At 61.0% G+C, this 14,094-nt stretch overlaps 2 protein-coding genes and 1 long non-coding RNA gene across 8 annotated transcripts in view; 1 reads left to right on the forward strand and 2 right to left on the reverse strand.

Annotated features, from left to right (window-relative positions):
* LOC308058616 (immunoglobulin lambda-1 light chain-like) overlaps positions 1–1,669 on the reverse strand; it is a 38,184-nt gene extending 36,515 nt beyond the window's left edge. Inside the window, exons 1-2 of the mRNA XM_080374652.1 lie at positions 1,609–1,669; positions 596–711 (exon numbers count right to left, since the gene is read on the reverse strand). Of these exons, the coding sequence (XP_080230778.1) occupies positions 596–711; positions 1,609–1,654 (162 nt within the window). The 5' untranslated portion in view covers positions 1,655–1,669. The remainder of the gene's footprint in view (positions 1–595; positions 712–1,608) is intronic.
* LOC308058699 lies at positions 708–14,078 on the forward strand. The gene is made up of 3 exons (XR_013925935.1): positions 708–1,351; positions 9,706–10,465; positions 13,505–14,078. It is a non-coding gene; the product is annotated as an uncharacterized lncRNA (long non-coding RNA).
* LOC308058600 (uncharacterized protein) lies at positions 2,090–12,372 on the reverse strand (the record flags this gene model as incomplete). 6 transcript variants are annotated; one of them, XM_080374600.1, is made up of 3 exons in its annotated part: positions 10,723–12,372; positions 9,710–9,825; positions 2,090–3,228 (listed from the first exon to the last, which is right to left on the reverse strand). In XM_080374600.1, the coding sequence occupies exons 1-3, from the start codon at positions 10,766–10,768 to the stop codon at positions 2,392–2,394; spliced, it is 999 nt and encodes a 332-aa protein (XP_080230726.1). In that variant the 5' UTR covers positions 10,769–12,372. The 6 variants fall into 6 exon arrangements, 3 of the variants coding, with proteins under 3 accessions (XP_080230726.1, XP_080230725.1, XP_080230724.1); XM_080374599.1 differs by lacking the exons at positions 9,710–9,825; positions 10,723–12,372 and adding exons at positions 6,774–6,875; positions 7,527–9,229 and having other exon boundaries at positions 2,392–3,228; XM_080374598.1 differs by lacking the exons at positions 9,710–9,825; positions 10,723–12,372 and adding exons at positions 3,960–4,078; positions 4,983–5,410 and having other exon boundaries at positions 2,392–3,228.
* Positions 14,079–14,094: the final 16 nt, after the last annotated feature.

Raw genomic sequence — 14,094 nt, forward strand, 5'->3', positions numbered from 1 at the left:
TGTTGTTACTATTATTACTGTTAGCAGTAGCAGTAGTATTATGTTATTATATTTTTTTATTATTTCAGTTATTAAAGTGTTCTTATCTCAACCCTAGGCTTTTAGATTCCTTCCCAATTCTCCTCCCCATCTCCCTGGGGAGGGCAGAGTGAGCAAGCAGCTGTGCAGTACTTAATTATCAGCTGGGGTTAAACCACAACACTGCCACTCATGCCCTCCCCAAATGACAGGGGACAGATCTGGGGCTCTCTGGGACAGCTGAGCTGGGACACCAGGCACAGCCACCTGCAGCACAGGGCAGGGCCATGGCGGGGACCTGCCCAACATCAAACAGGACAGCAGAGACTTCTGAGTGGCCCCTGTGTTGGCGGGAGTATTTAGTATCACTTCTCCAATGCTGTTTCCCGTGGCAGGTGGCAGCAGCATAGCTGCCGTCCCAGCTAGCACAGTAATAGACAGCCTCGTCCTCGGCTTGGACCCCAGTGATGGTTAACGTGGCCGTGGAGCCAGACTTGGATCCGGAGAATCGTGAAGGGATGCCCGAGGGTCTCTTGTCATTAGCATAGATCACAGTGACAGGGCCAGTGCCAGGGACCTTCTGCTGGTACCAGCCATAGCTACCACTACCCCCAGAGCAGGTGATCTGGACGGTTTGTCCCGGGTTGGCTGACACGGAGGGCGGCTGAGTCAGTGCTGCCTGGACCAGGGAACCTGCAGAGGGAGAGGAGAGAGGGGGGAAGACAAGGGTCAGTCAGGGCCCCACGAGCACAGCCCTGCCCGGGCACCGGGACAGGGAATGTCAAAGGCAGAGAAGACTGGACCTGGCTGCAGTTACAAGCAAATCTGGGGAGCGGAGCCCAGCCCAGCACATCCCAGCACAGAGGCAGCTCTGGCAGCAGCAGCAGGACACGGTCAGCAGTAGCAAGAGGCACTGGCATGGCACACAAGGCCACACTGTGAGAACTTTGTAGGGACCAGGACAATGGTCCCCAGCCACAAGGTCACCTCCAGTTCTCTGGGATGTGAAAGGAACAACATTCACAGCCATGGCCATGCAGATGGGACAGGAACCTGCACCAGCTCCAAAGCCTTGCTCAGCCTTGAAGGAGAAGGGAAGAAAATTTCCAATTTGGATTGCTCTGTAGCTCACAGCCCACATCTCTCTGTGTGATTACACCAGCATCAATGCTGCTGTCGTAGCCACCACAGAAATAGACGGCCTCGTCCTCAGCTTGGACCCCAGTGATGGTTAACGTGCCCGTGGAGCCAGACTTGGATCCGGAGAATCGCGAAGGGATGCCCGAGGGTCTCTTGTTGCTCTCATAGATCAGAGTGACAGGAGCAGTGCCAGGTTTTGGGTCATGCAAACCAACATACTCATTGCTGCTGCTGCTGCTACCGCCAGAGCAGGTGATCCGGACAGTTTCTCCTGGGTTGGCTGACACGGAGGGCGGCTGAGTCAGCGCTGCCTGGACCAGGGAACCTGCAGAGGGAGAGGGGAGAGGGGAGAAGACAAGGGTCAGCCAGGGCCCCATGAGCACAGGGCACCAGCGAATGTCCACTGTGCCCAAAGGCCCCGGCCGGGCACAGCGACTCTGGCCATGGCACCTGTGCCGTGGGCGAGCACCGCGAGGAGGAGAGGGAGCCAGGCCATGGTGCGATCCCAGCAGCTCTGTGTCCCCACCACGATGGGGCTGTGACATGGACCCCAGCTCCCTTTTAAGCCCCCGCCCGCCGGGGCACGGCCCCTCCATGCAAATCTGACCCCGCGCTCTCGCCTGGGTCCTGCCCGCACCTCCCCCCACCGCCCTGCCCGCTCCACGCCCAGCCCCACCACCCCACAAGCAGCGGGGATTGTCCCCGGCACAGAGCGGAGACACGTCCCAGCCCACAGCCCAAAACGTCACCAGCACTGACACCCCCATTCCCAGCCCTGGCCAAGCGGCCACAGGGCCGAGGGGTGCGGGAGAGCTGGGCTGCTGGAGGCAGGCGGCACTCACAGCTCCCAGGGACGGGGCTGGGACGATGCCAGCCGCCAGCACTCCCCACCCCACTCGCAGCATCTTTCCCTCCTATGGGTGTCCCAGGCACCTAAGACACCCTCTCGTTCTGCTGCTTCTCTGCCCTGCCTCTTCCTCTGCCAGCCCAGGCCCACCATTCCAGACCTTTGCTCTTCTCTTCCTTGGCACCTGCTCCCCAGCACAATGGGAGCCATCTGGCACCAGCCCCAGGGCTCCAGCAGTGCCTCCTCATGAGCTGGTCACAAGCCCAATGGGCTGGCACCAGGCAGACACAGCCAGAGCCGGGACAGCGCAGGGGCTCTGCTCACAGCTGTCGGGACAGCCCCTGGCCAGCCCTTCTCCAACCCAGGGCACAGGGTCGTCCCCACCCTCAGTGGCACGGTGCCCAGCCCAAGTGTAGCTGCATCCAAGGGAAATGACCACTTGGCATGACCCCTCCCTGTCCCCAACGCCGCCTGCCCCGGGGGGGCCGGGGCACAGAGAGCCCAGCAGGCGCAGATGGGGCAGGGCTGCGGTGGGCTGTCTCCCTGCGGGCGGCACGGAGGGCACCTGCTGGAGCACAGCACGTGCCCCATGGCAGAGGCTGCCTCACAGGCACATGTGCTGCTCCAACAGTGCGTCCAAGCTGCAGCTGCAGCAGCAGCAGGTGGCACCTGAGGGGCGCTGGGGTAACAGCAGGTTTGTATCTCAGGGAGTCACCATGACCCTGGTCTGCACTGGTCTCCCACCCAGCACAATAAGAGGCAGCATCTGCCTTGGCTTGGACCCCATCAATGGGTACTGTGGCCATGGGGAGTGGAACATTCCCAAGTGCCACACATACCCTCCCCAAATGACAGGGGACAGTCAAAGATGTGGGGCTCTCTGGGACAGCTGAGCTGGGACACCAGGCACAGCCATCTGCAGCACAGGGCAGGGCCATGGCGGGGACCTGCCCAACATGAAACGGGGACAGCAGAGATGCCCAGCTGGCTCCGGCTGTGCCAGGAGGATTTTGTATCACTTCCACATTGCTCCATTTCACCATGTCAGCACTGATGCTGCTGTCCCAGTTAGCACAGTAATAGACGGCCTCGTCCTCAGCTTGGACCCCAGTGATGGTTAATGTGCCCGTGGAGCCAGACTTGGAGCCGGAGAATCGTGAAGGGATGCCCGAGGGTCTGTTGTTGTTCCAGTAGATTACAGTGACAGGGGCAGTGCCAGGCACCTTTTGCTGGTACCACCCATAAGGATTGTTGCTACCGCTGGAGCAGGTCCTGGTGGTTTGTCCCAGGGACATGGACACTGGGAGCAGCTAAACCAGAGCCATGTGAGAGCAAGGAGCTGAGGCAGAAGCTCTCCCTGCCCAGCTGCAGAGCCCAAGGCTCCCAAGGGTGGCAAATCCCATGCACCCAGGGCAGCTGCAATGCCACACAGCCCTGGGCAAGACTCAGCCTGGAGGACGAGAAATGTAGCAAAGCTTTTCTTGGGCAGCTCTACAGGTTGCAGCTCCTAACGGTGGCCGAGGCTCTTCTGCCCACCATGTTGATATTGTGTAGCCGGGATGAGCCCAGAAAGGGCACCTCTGGCACCAGGGCCCCACCACTGGGGACATAGTCACAGCCCTGACACAAAAGACACAAAGAGAAGGGGATTGGGAATGAGAAGGGGAAACCGCAAATCTGGAGGGAAATCCCTGCCAGGCTGAGAGGAAGGAGGAGATAAAACCAGCCTCTTTGAAACTCAAGGTCTCACTTGCCTGTGGCACATCGTCACCATGATATCAGCATAGCTGCTGTCCCAGCCACCACAGTAATAGACGGCCTCATCCTCGGCTTGGACCCCAGTGATGGTTAACGTTGCCGTGGAGCCAGACGTGGATCCGGAAAACTGAGAAGGGATGCCTGAGGGTCTCTTGTCATTCCGGTAGATCACAGTGACAGGGCCAGTGCCAGGGACCTTCTGCTGGAACCAGCCATACCAGCTGCTGCTACCCCCAGAGCAGGTGATCTGGACGGATTGTCCCGGGTTGGCTGACACAGAGGGTGGCTGAGTCAGCGCTGCCTGGACCAGGGAACCTGCAGAGGGAGAGGGGAGAGGGGAGAAGACAAGGGTCAGCCAGGGCCCCACGAGCACAGCCCTGCCCGGGCACCGGGACAGGGAATGTCAAAGGCAGAGAAGACTGGACCCAGTTGCCATCAATGGGTAAATCTGAGGAGCGGAGCCCAGCCCAGCACATCCCAGCACAGAGGCAGCTCTGGCAGCAGCAGCAGGACACGGTCAACAGTAGCAAGAGGCACTGGCATGGCACACAAGGCCACACTGTGAGAACTTTGTAGGGACCAGGACAATGGTCCCCAGCCACAAGGTCACCTCCACTTCTCTGGGATGTGAAAGGAACAACATTCACAGCCATGGCCATGCAGAAGGGACAGGAACCTGCTTCAGACCCACGGCCAAAGCTCTGCTCAGCCAGGAGGGTGAAGGGTAGAAAACCTTCCTCTGACTTTGGAATCTGTGTCTCACTTCCTATTACTCCTTGTCACCAGACACCATAGCCACCGCTGCTGCTGTCGTAGCCACCACAGAAATAGACGGCCTCGTCCTCGGCTTGGACCCCAGTGATGGTTAACGTGCCCGTGGAGCCAGACGTGGATCCAGAGAATCGTGAAGGGATGCCCGAGGGTCTTTATAAGTTAGCATGGATCACAGTGACAGGGACCTTCTGCTGATACCAGTCTTCCATAGCCATAGCCACTGCTACTCCCGGAGCAGGTGATCTGGATGGTTTGTCCTGGGTTGGCTGACACGGAGGGCGGCTGAGTCAGCGCTGCCTGGACCAGGGAACCTGCAGAGGGAGAGGGGAGAGGGGAGAAGACAAAGGTCAGCCAGGGCCCCACGAGCACAGCCCTGCCCGGGCAGCAGCGCGGGGGCCCTGTGCCCAAAGGCCCCGGCCGGGCACAGCGACTCTGGCCATGGCACCTGTGCCGTGGGCGAGCACCGCGAGGAGGAGAGGGAGCCAGGCCATGGTGCGATCCCAGCAGCTCCGTGTCCCCACCACGATGGGGCTGTGACATGGACCCCAGCTCCCTTTTAAGCCCCCGCCCGCCCGGGGTACGGCCCCTCCATGCAAATCTGACCCCGCGCTCTCGCCTGGGTCCTGCCCGCGCCTCCCCCCACCGCCCTGCCCGCTCCACGCCCAGCCCCACCACCCCACAAGCAGCGGGGATTGTCCCCGGCACAGAGCAGAGACACGTCCCAGCCTACAGCCCAAAACGTCACCAGCACGGACACCCCCATTCCCGCCCTGGCCAAGCGGCCACAGGGCCGAGGGGTGCGGGAGAGCTGGGCTGCTGGGGGCGGGGGCGTCAGGCAGTGCCCCCAGCACCAGCATCCCCCACTTTGGGAGCAGATGAGCCGCTGCCTGTGCTGGGGATGGAAGGAGAAGCCCTTGTCCAGGCTCTTGGCACTGCTGTGCATTTCTGGGGTCCAGCTGGGCCCACCTAGGCTCTCCCATGGGGAGTGGGCTGGGAAAAGCCCCATTTACATCCCTCTGAGATCCTCAGCTGAACGTTCTTGGTGACCGATGAGCACCTGGGACCTTGACGTGGCGCGGGCAGGGGGAGCGCGGTGCGTTGGGGAGCGCACAGGAGCCCTGGTCCCTGAGGGCTGCAGGGTGCTTGGTGCAGCCCAGCGGTGCCCCCCTGGCCCCAGCCCATGGCACGTGGCCCCCCACCCCACCGCACCGTTGTCCCTGCCCAAAGCCTGGCCCTGGCACACACCTTCACGCCCAGCCCTCGTCCCCCACCCTGGCTCCCTCAGGGTGACACAGGAAAAGTCACCGCTCAAGACAAGCGACACCGACAGACACAGAGGAGCCAACACCTTTGTCCCCAGCGCTAGTCCCGCAGCAGGATGGGGACGGGGCCAGGGTGTGGGACAGCCCTTTGCTGTCACAGGGCTGCCATGGGACACTGCCCAGGGCCAGGGGCTTCCCAGGGGCCAGAGGTACAAAGAGCCAGCGGTGCAGAGCCTGTGGGCTCCTCCTGCGGCGCGGCAGAACAGCCCCCAGGCAGCCCTGCTCTGCCCCGGCAGCCTCACGCGTGGCCCTGGAGCTGCTGCGCCCGTGGGAAACGGCCCTTGCCAGCGTTGGCAGGGGAAACTTTGGCCCAGCTGCCCGGCCCTTGGCATGTTCCCACTTGTCGGTGCTGAGCCCACCGCTCCAGCAGCGCTGAAGCCCCTGGGGCGATGCCCAGGGAATCCTGGCACGGCTGCGCTGGGCGCAGGGCAGGGCAGGGAGGCAGCTGGCAGCGCCCTGCGTGCCAACCGGGGAGCCCAGGGGCAACTCGGCCCTGCAGCATGGGTCAGGGACAGGGCTGCTGGGGGTCATCTCCTCCCCACGTGGCAGGGGCCGGGCACAGACCTGGGGCTCTGGACAGCTGAGCTGGGACACCAGGCACAGCCATCTGCAGCACAAGGCAGGGCCATGGCGGGGACCTGCCCAACATGAAACGGGGACAGCAGAGATGCCCAGCTGGCTCCGGCTGTGCCAGGAGGATTTTGTATCACTTCCACATTGCTCCATTTCACCGTGCCAGCACTGATGCCGCAGTCCCAGTTAGCACAGTAATAGACGGCCTCGTCCTCAGCTTGGACCCCAGTGATGGTTAACGTGCCCGTGGAGCCAGAGTAGGATCCGGAAAATCGTGAAGGTATGCCTGAGGCTATGTAATTTGTCCAGTAGATCACAGTGACAGGGCCAGTGCCAGGGACCTTCTGCTGGTACCAGCTATAGTGGCTCTCACCCCCGGAGCAGGTGATCTGGACGGTTTGTCCTGGGTTTGCTGACACGGAGGGCGGCTGAGTCAGCGCTGCCTGGACCAGAGAACCCACAGAGGGAGAGGGGAGAACCGGAGTCAGCCTGTGCCCCAGGAGCACAGCCCTCTCCAGGTAGTCGGACAGGAACAGAGACCCTGTGCTCAAAGGTCATGATACCACGGAGGGACCTAGAACCCTTCGCACAGAGCCCAAGGCCAGAGCATGAAGATCCTGAAAGGAAAACTGGCAGCAGCAAGGGGAGGGTGAATGACAGGGTCAGTGTCTCAGCCACGCTGACCACCACTGCTACCGTCATAGCTACCACGGTAATAGACGGCCTCGTCCTCGGCTTGGACCCCAGTGATGGTTAACGTGGCCGTGGAGCCAGACTGGGATCCAGAGAATCGTGAAGGGATGCCCGAGGGTCTCTTGTCATTAGTATAGATCACAGTGACAGGGCCAGTGCCAGGGACCTTCTGCTGGTGCCAGGGACAGAAGCATAAGCATAGCTGCTGCCACTCCCAGAGCAGGTGATCTGGACGGTTTGTCCCAGGTTGGCTGACACGGAGGGTGGCTGAGTCAGCGCTGCCTGGACCAGGGGAACCTGCAGAGGGAGAGGGGAGAAGACAAGCGTCAGCCAGGGCCCCACGAGCACAGGGCACCAGCGAATGTCCACTGTGCCCAAAGGCCCCGGCCGGGCACAGCAACTCTGGCCATGGCACCTGTGCCGTGGGCGAGCACCGCGAGGAGGAGAGGGAGCCAGGCCATGGTGCGATCCCAGCAGCTCCGTGTCCCCACCACGATGGGGCTGTGATAGGGACCCAGCTCTCTCTTAAGCTCCCACCTGCTCAGGCACAGCCCCTCCATGGATACGTGTCCCTCAGTATTCAGTGGCAGCTCCTGTCCCCACGCTCCCCCTGCCTGCCGCAGGCACATCTGTGGCCCACCAATGGCACCAAGATCACTCTGAGCTGCTGGCTCCCTGGGTACCTGCCCCAACATGGGTGCTGAGCCCTGAGCTCAGCCAAGAACCACCCAGTGCCTGGCCCTCCCCAGGGGGAACTATGGCTTCACTGTACCAGGAACCCATGCCCAGGGCAAGGGACAGCCCCACCTTGGCTGGTGGGGACACATCGACACATTCCACCAGCTCTGGAGCACCCAGCTCTGCTCGGCGCTTGCTGGCCCCTGGGCAGCCTGCTACCCACGTGCTGCTCCGTACCATGACAGAGGAGCTGGGAAGGCACGTTCTGCTTCAACGGTGGGTGCAACAGCTGGGCCTCTGTTTAGTGCCACGTGAGAACTGCAGAGCAGGGAACTGGGATCTTGAAGGGGACTAGACCAACACAGACACCAGCAGCTTCAAGGTTACCCAACAGTAAGGAAACACAAGCCCCCAGTTCCTCCAAATGCAAAGTGAGCTGGGGGTCTCCAGCAGCTTCACAGCAATCACAGAGTTCGTACCAGTCAAGTGCACAGATCATCCTCCCGCATCTTGTGGCCAGGCGCAGCCCCTGTGCTACCTGCTGACAGCGCTGGCCACAGCAGTTTCCAAAAGGGTCTGCTGGGACTGCCCTGCACATGGGTGAGACATAATGGCACTTGCTTGTCCCAGCCCCTTTGCGCCCTGGCTGCCCTGTGAACCTCGGCACTGTGGTGCAGGGCCACACTGACACCATGTGGGGATGAGAAGGCCCACGGGGATAGCAACAGAGGAACTGAGAGCAGAGCCTGGCGCAGGACTCTGCCCATGCTGTCCCACACCCCTACCACAGCTTCCACCAAGTTCAGAGACATCCCCAGCCCCTGACACAACCTCCATGGCTTCTGCACAGCACCCTGTCCAATGCACATGGTGCTCACAGGGGAGGGCCTCTCCCGTAGACACGGGGCCCTGAGGCACAGTTAGTCATTAGAGGAGGGTAGGCATCACCCCTGAACTGGCAGGGAGCCAAGGACCAGAGTGGGATGCCCAGAGACAGCAACAATGTTTGTCCCAGCTTCTCTAGGCCACAGGACCATAACACAAGATAGTTTGCAGGCAGCAGCAACAAGCTACACCACAGCTCTGCAGTGCCAGGAGCTCTGCCACTGGCATCCTCAGCAGCACCATCAGCATTGCTGACACCCATGCACCACAGACAGCAACAGTGAACCCAGAGCACCCAAGCACGGCCACCCTGCAGAGCACCTGGATGCTGATCAGCACTGCCATGTGGGGCACCACAGTAATAGATGGCCTCGTCCTCAGCTTGGACGCCAGTGATGGTTAATGTGCCTGTGCTACTGGGCAAGGATCCAGAGAATCGCAAAGGGATGCCCGAGGGTCCCTTGCTGCCATAGATCACAGTGACAGGGCCAGTGACAGGTGCCTTCTGCTGGTACCAGCCATACCAGTTGCTGTCCTCCCCGGAGCAGGTGATCTGGACGGTTTGTCCCGGGTTGGCTGACAACGAGGGCGTCTGAGTCAGCTGCTGCCTGGACCAGGGAACCTGCAGAGGGAGAGGAGAAAATAGTCATCAGCCAGTGCCGCAGGAGCACAGCCCTCCCTGGACAGTGGGACAGGGATGGGGTGCATGTGTCCAGAGGCCATGATACCACAGAGGGATCTAGAGCCTCACACAGAGCCCAAGGCCAGAGTGAGAGGCTCATCAAGAAAAACTGCCAGAAGCAAGAGGAGAGTGAAAGACAGATTTGGTACCTCCATCATATTGACTACCACTGCTGTCATCATAGCCACCACAGTAATAGACAGCCTCGTCCTCGGCTTGGACCCCAGTGATGGTTAACGTGGCCGTGGAGCCAGACTTGGATCCGGAGAATCGTGAAGGGATGCCTGAGCCTACGTAATTTGTCCAGTAGATCACAGTGACAGGGGCAGTGCCAGGGACCTTCTGCTGGTACCAGCTATAGCTGCTGCCACCCCCAGAGCAGGTGATCTGGACGGTTTGTCCCGGGTTGGCTGACACGGAGGGTGGCTGAGTCAGCGCTGCCTGGACCAGGGAACCTGCAGAGGGAGAGGAGAGAGGGGAGAAGACAAGGGTCAGCCAGGGCCCCATGAGCACAGCCCTGCCCGGCCACCGGGACAGGGAATGTCAAAGGCAGAGAAGACTGGACCTGGCTGCAGTTACAAGCAAATCTGGGGAGCGGAGCCCAGCCCAGCACATCCCAGCACAGAGGCAGCTCTGGCAGCAGCAGCAGGACACGGTCAGCAGTAGCAAGAGGCACTGGCATGGCACACAAGGCCACACTGTGAGAACTTTGTAGGGACCAGGACAATGGTCCCCAGCCACAAGGTCACCTCCAGTTCTCTGGGATGTGAAAGGAACAACATTCACAGCCATGGCCATGCAGATGGGACAGGAACCTGCACCAGCTCCAAAGCCTTGCTCAGCCTTGAAGGAGAAGGGAAGAAAATTTCCAATTTGGATTGCTCTGTAGCTCACAGCCCACATCTCTCTGTGTGATTACACCAGCATCAATGCTGCTGTCGTAGCCACCACAGAAATAGACGGCCTCGTCCTCAGCTTGGACCCCAGTGATGGTTAACGTGCCCGTGGAGCCAGACTTGGATCCGGAGAATCGCGAAGGGATGCCCGAGGGTCTCTTGTTGCTCTCATAGATCAGAGTGACAGGAGCAGTGCCAGGTTTTGGGTCATGCAAACCAACATACTCATTGCTGCTGCTGCTGCTACCGCCAGAGCAGGTGATCCGGACAGTTTCTCCTGGGTTGGCTGACACGGAGGGCGGCTGAGTCAGCGCTGCCTGGACCAGGGAACCTGCAGAGGGAGAGGGGAGAGGGGAGAAGACAAGGGTCAGCCAGGGCCCCATGAGCACAGGGCACCAGCGAATGTCCACTGTGCCCAAAGGCCCCGGCCGGGCACAGCGACTCTGGCCATGGCACCTGTGCCGTGGGCGAGCACCGCGAGGAGGAGAGGGAGCCAGGCCATGGTGCGATCCCAGCAGCTCCGTGTCCCCACCACGATAGGGCTGTGACATGGACCCCAGCTCCCTTTTAAGCCCCCGCCCGCCGGGGCACGGCCCCTCCATGCAAATCTGACCCCGCGCTCTCGCCTGGGTCCTGCCCGCACCTCCCCCCACCGCCCTGCCCGCTCCACGCCCAGCCCCACCACCCCACAAGCAGCGGGGATTGTCCCCGGCACAGAGCGGAGACACGTCCCAGCCCACAGCCCAAAACGTCACCAGCACTGACACCCCCATTCCCAGCCCTGGCCGAGCAGCTGCAGGGCCGAGGGGTGTGGGAGAGCTGGGCTGCTGGAGGCAGGAGGCACTCACAGCTCCCAGGGACGGGGCTGGGACGATGCCAGCCGCCAGCACTCCCCACCCCACTCGCAGCATCTTTCCCTCCTATGGGTGTCCCAGGCACCTAAGACACCCTCTCGTTCTGCTGCTTCTCTGCCCTGCCTCTTCCTCTGCCAGCCCAGGCCCACCATTCCAGACCTTTGCTCTTCTCTTCCTTGGCACCTGCTCCCCAGCACAATGGGAGCCATCCGGCACCAGCCCCAGGGCTCCAGCAGTGCCTCCTCATGAGCTGGTCACAAGCCCAATGGGCTGGCACCAGGCAGACACAGCCAGAGCCGGGACAGCGCAGGGGCTCTGCTCACAGCTGTCGGGACAGCCCCTGGCCAGCCCTTCTCCAACCCAGGGCACAGGGTCGTCCCCACCCTCAGTGGCACGGTGCCCAGCCCAAGTGTAGCTGCATCCAAGGGAAATGACCACTTGGCATGACCCCTCCCTGTCCCCAACGCCGCCTGCCCCGGGGGGGCCGGGGCACAGAGAGCCCAGCAGGCGCAGATGGGGCAGGGCTGCGGTGGGCTGTCTCCCTGCGGGCGGCACGGAGGGCACCTGCTGGAGCACAGCACGTGCCCCATGGCAGAGGCTGCCTCACAGGCACATGTGCTGCTCCAACAGTGCGTCCAAGCTGCAGCTGCAGCAGCAGCAGGTGGCACCTGAGGGGCGCTGGGGTAACAGCAGGTTTGTATCTCAGGGAGTCACCATGACCCTAGTCTGCACTGGTCTCCCACCCAGCACAATAAGAGGCAGCATCTGCCTTGGCTTGGACCCCATCAATGGGTACTGTGGCCATGGGGAGTGGAACATTCCCAAGTGCCACACATACCCTCCCCAAATGACAGGGGACAGTCAAAGATGTGGGGCTCTCTGGGACAGCTGAGCTGGGACACCAGGCACAGCCATCTGCAGCACAAGGCAGGGCCATGGCGGGGACCTGCCCAACATGAAACGGGGACAGCAGAGATGCCCAGCTGGCTCCGGCTGTGCCAGGAGGATTTTGTATCACTTCCACATTGCTCCATTTCACCATGTCAGCACTGATGCTGCTGTCCCAGTTAGCACAGTAATAGACGGCCTCGTCCTCAGCTTGGACCCCAGTGATGGTTAACGTGCCCGTGGAGCCAGACTTGGAGCCGGAGAATCGTGAAGGGATGCCCGAGGGTCTGTTGTTGTTCCAGTAGATTACAGTGACAGGGCCAGTGCCAGGCACCTTTTGCTGGTACCACCATAAGGATTGTTGCTACCGCTGGAGCAGGTCCTGGTGGTTTGTCCCAGGGACATGGACACTGGGAGCAGCTAAACCAGAGCCATGTGAGAGCAAGGAGCTGAGGCAGAAGCTCTCCCAAAGAGCCCAGCCCAGCACATCTCAGCACAGAGGCAGCTCTGGCAGCAGTAGCAGAACACGGTCAGCAGTAGCAAGAGGCAGTAAGATGGGCAAGAAGGCAACTCTGTGACATTTGTAAGGATGGGAGCCATGATCCCCAACCACAAAGTCACCTCCAGTTCTCTGGGATGTGAAAGGAACAACATTCACAGCCATGGCCATGCAGAAGGGACAGGAACCTGCTTCAGACCCACGGCCACAGCTCTGCTCAGCCAGGAGGGTGAAGGGCAGAAAACCTTCCTCTGACTTTGGAATCTGTGTCTCACTTCCTATTACTCCTTGTCACCAGACACCATAGCCACCGCTGCTGCTATCATAGCCACCACAGTAATAGACGGCCTCGTCCTCGGCTTGGACCCCAGTGATGGTTAACGTGGCCGTGGAGCCAGACTGGGATCCAGAGAATCGTGAAGGGATGCCCGAGGGTCTCTTGTCATTCTGGTAGATCACAGTGACAGGGCCAGTGCCAGGGACCTTCTGCTGGAACCAGCCATAGTTATAGCTGCTCCCAGAGCAGGTGATCTGGACGGTTTGTCCCAGGTTGGCTGACACCGAGGGTGGCTGAGTCAGCGCTGCCTGGACCAGGGAACCCACAGAGGGAGAGGGGAGAACCGGAGTCAGCCTGTGCCCCAGGAGCACAGCCCTCTCCAGGTAGTCGGACAGGAACAGAGACCCTGTGCTCAAAGGTCATGATACCACGGAGGGACCTAGAACCCTTCGCACAGAGCCCAAGGCCAGAGCATGAAGATCCTGAAAGGAAAACTGGCAGCAGCAAGGGGAGGGTGAATGACAGGGTCAGTGTCTCAGCCACACTGACCACCACTGCTACCGTCATAGCTACCACAGTAATAGACGGCCTCGTCCTCGGCTTGGACCCCAGTGATGGTTAACGTGCCTGTACCGCCAGAGTAGGACCCAGAGAATCGCGAAGGGATGCCCGAGGGTCTCTTGTCATTAGTATAGATCACAGTGACAGGGGCAGTGCCAGGGACCTTCTACTGGTGCCAGGCAACAGAAGCATAAACATAGCTGCTGCCACCCCCGGAGCAGGTGATCTGGACGGTTTGTCCCGGGTTGGCTGACATGGAGGGCAGCTGAGTCAGCGCTGCCTGGACCAGGGAACCTGCAGAGGGAGAGGGGAGAAGACAAGGGTCAGCCTGTGCCCCACAAGCACAGCCCTGTCCTGCCCAGACCGCAGCACACTTCCCCTGTGCTAGAAGGCCCTGGCCAGGTGCAGCACATCTGACCAGGGCACCTGTGTCATGAGCGAGCACTATGAGGAGGAGAAGGGCTGTCGCCATGGTGTGATCCCACCAGCTCTCTATCTCCAAATTCATGGAGCTCTGCCATGGACCCCAACTTTCTCTTAAACCCCTACCCACCTGGGCACAGCCCCTCCATGCAAACGTGGGCCCCAGCGTTCACTGCCAACTCCTGTCCCCACTCTCTCCCTGCCCACTGCAGGCACGTCGATGCCCACCAAAGGCTTCGGGATCACTCCGGGCTGCCTGCTCCCTGGGCCACTCGGCTGGGAAACCCAGGGTCTGCTCCACAGCAGGGCACCACAGGAGCCTGATT

The sequence above is a fragment of the Falco punctatus genome (genome assembly GCF_963210335.1).
Source record: "Falco punctatus genome assembly, chromosome: 1".
Lineage (NCBI taxonomy): Eukaryota > Metazoa > Chordata > Aves > Falconiformes > Falconidae > Falco > Falco punctatus.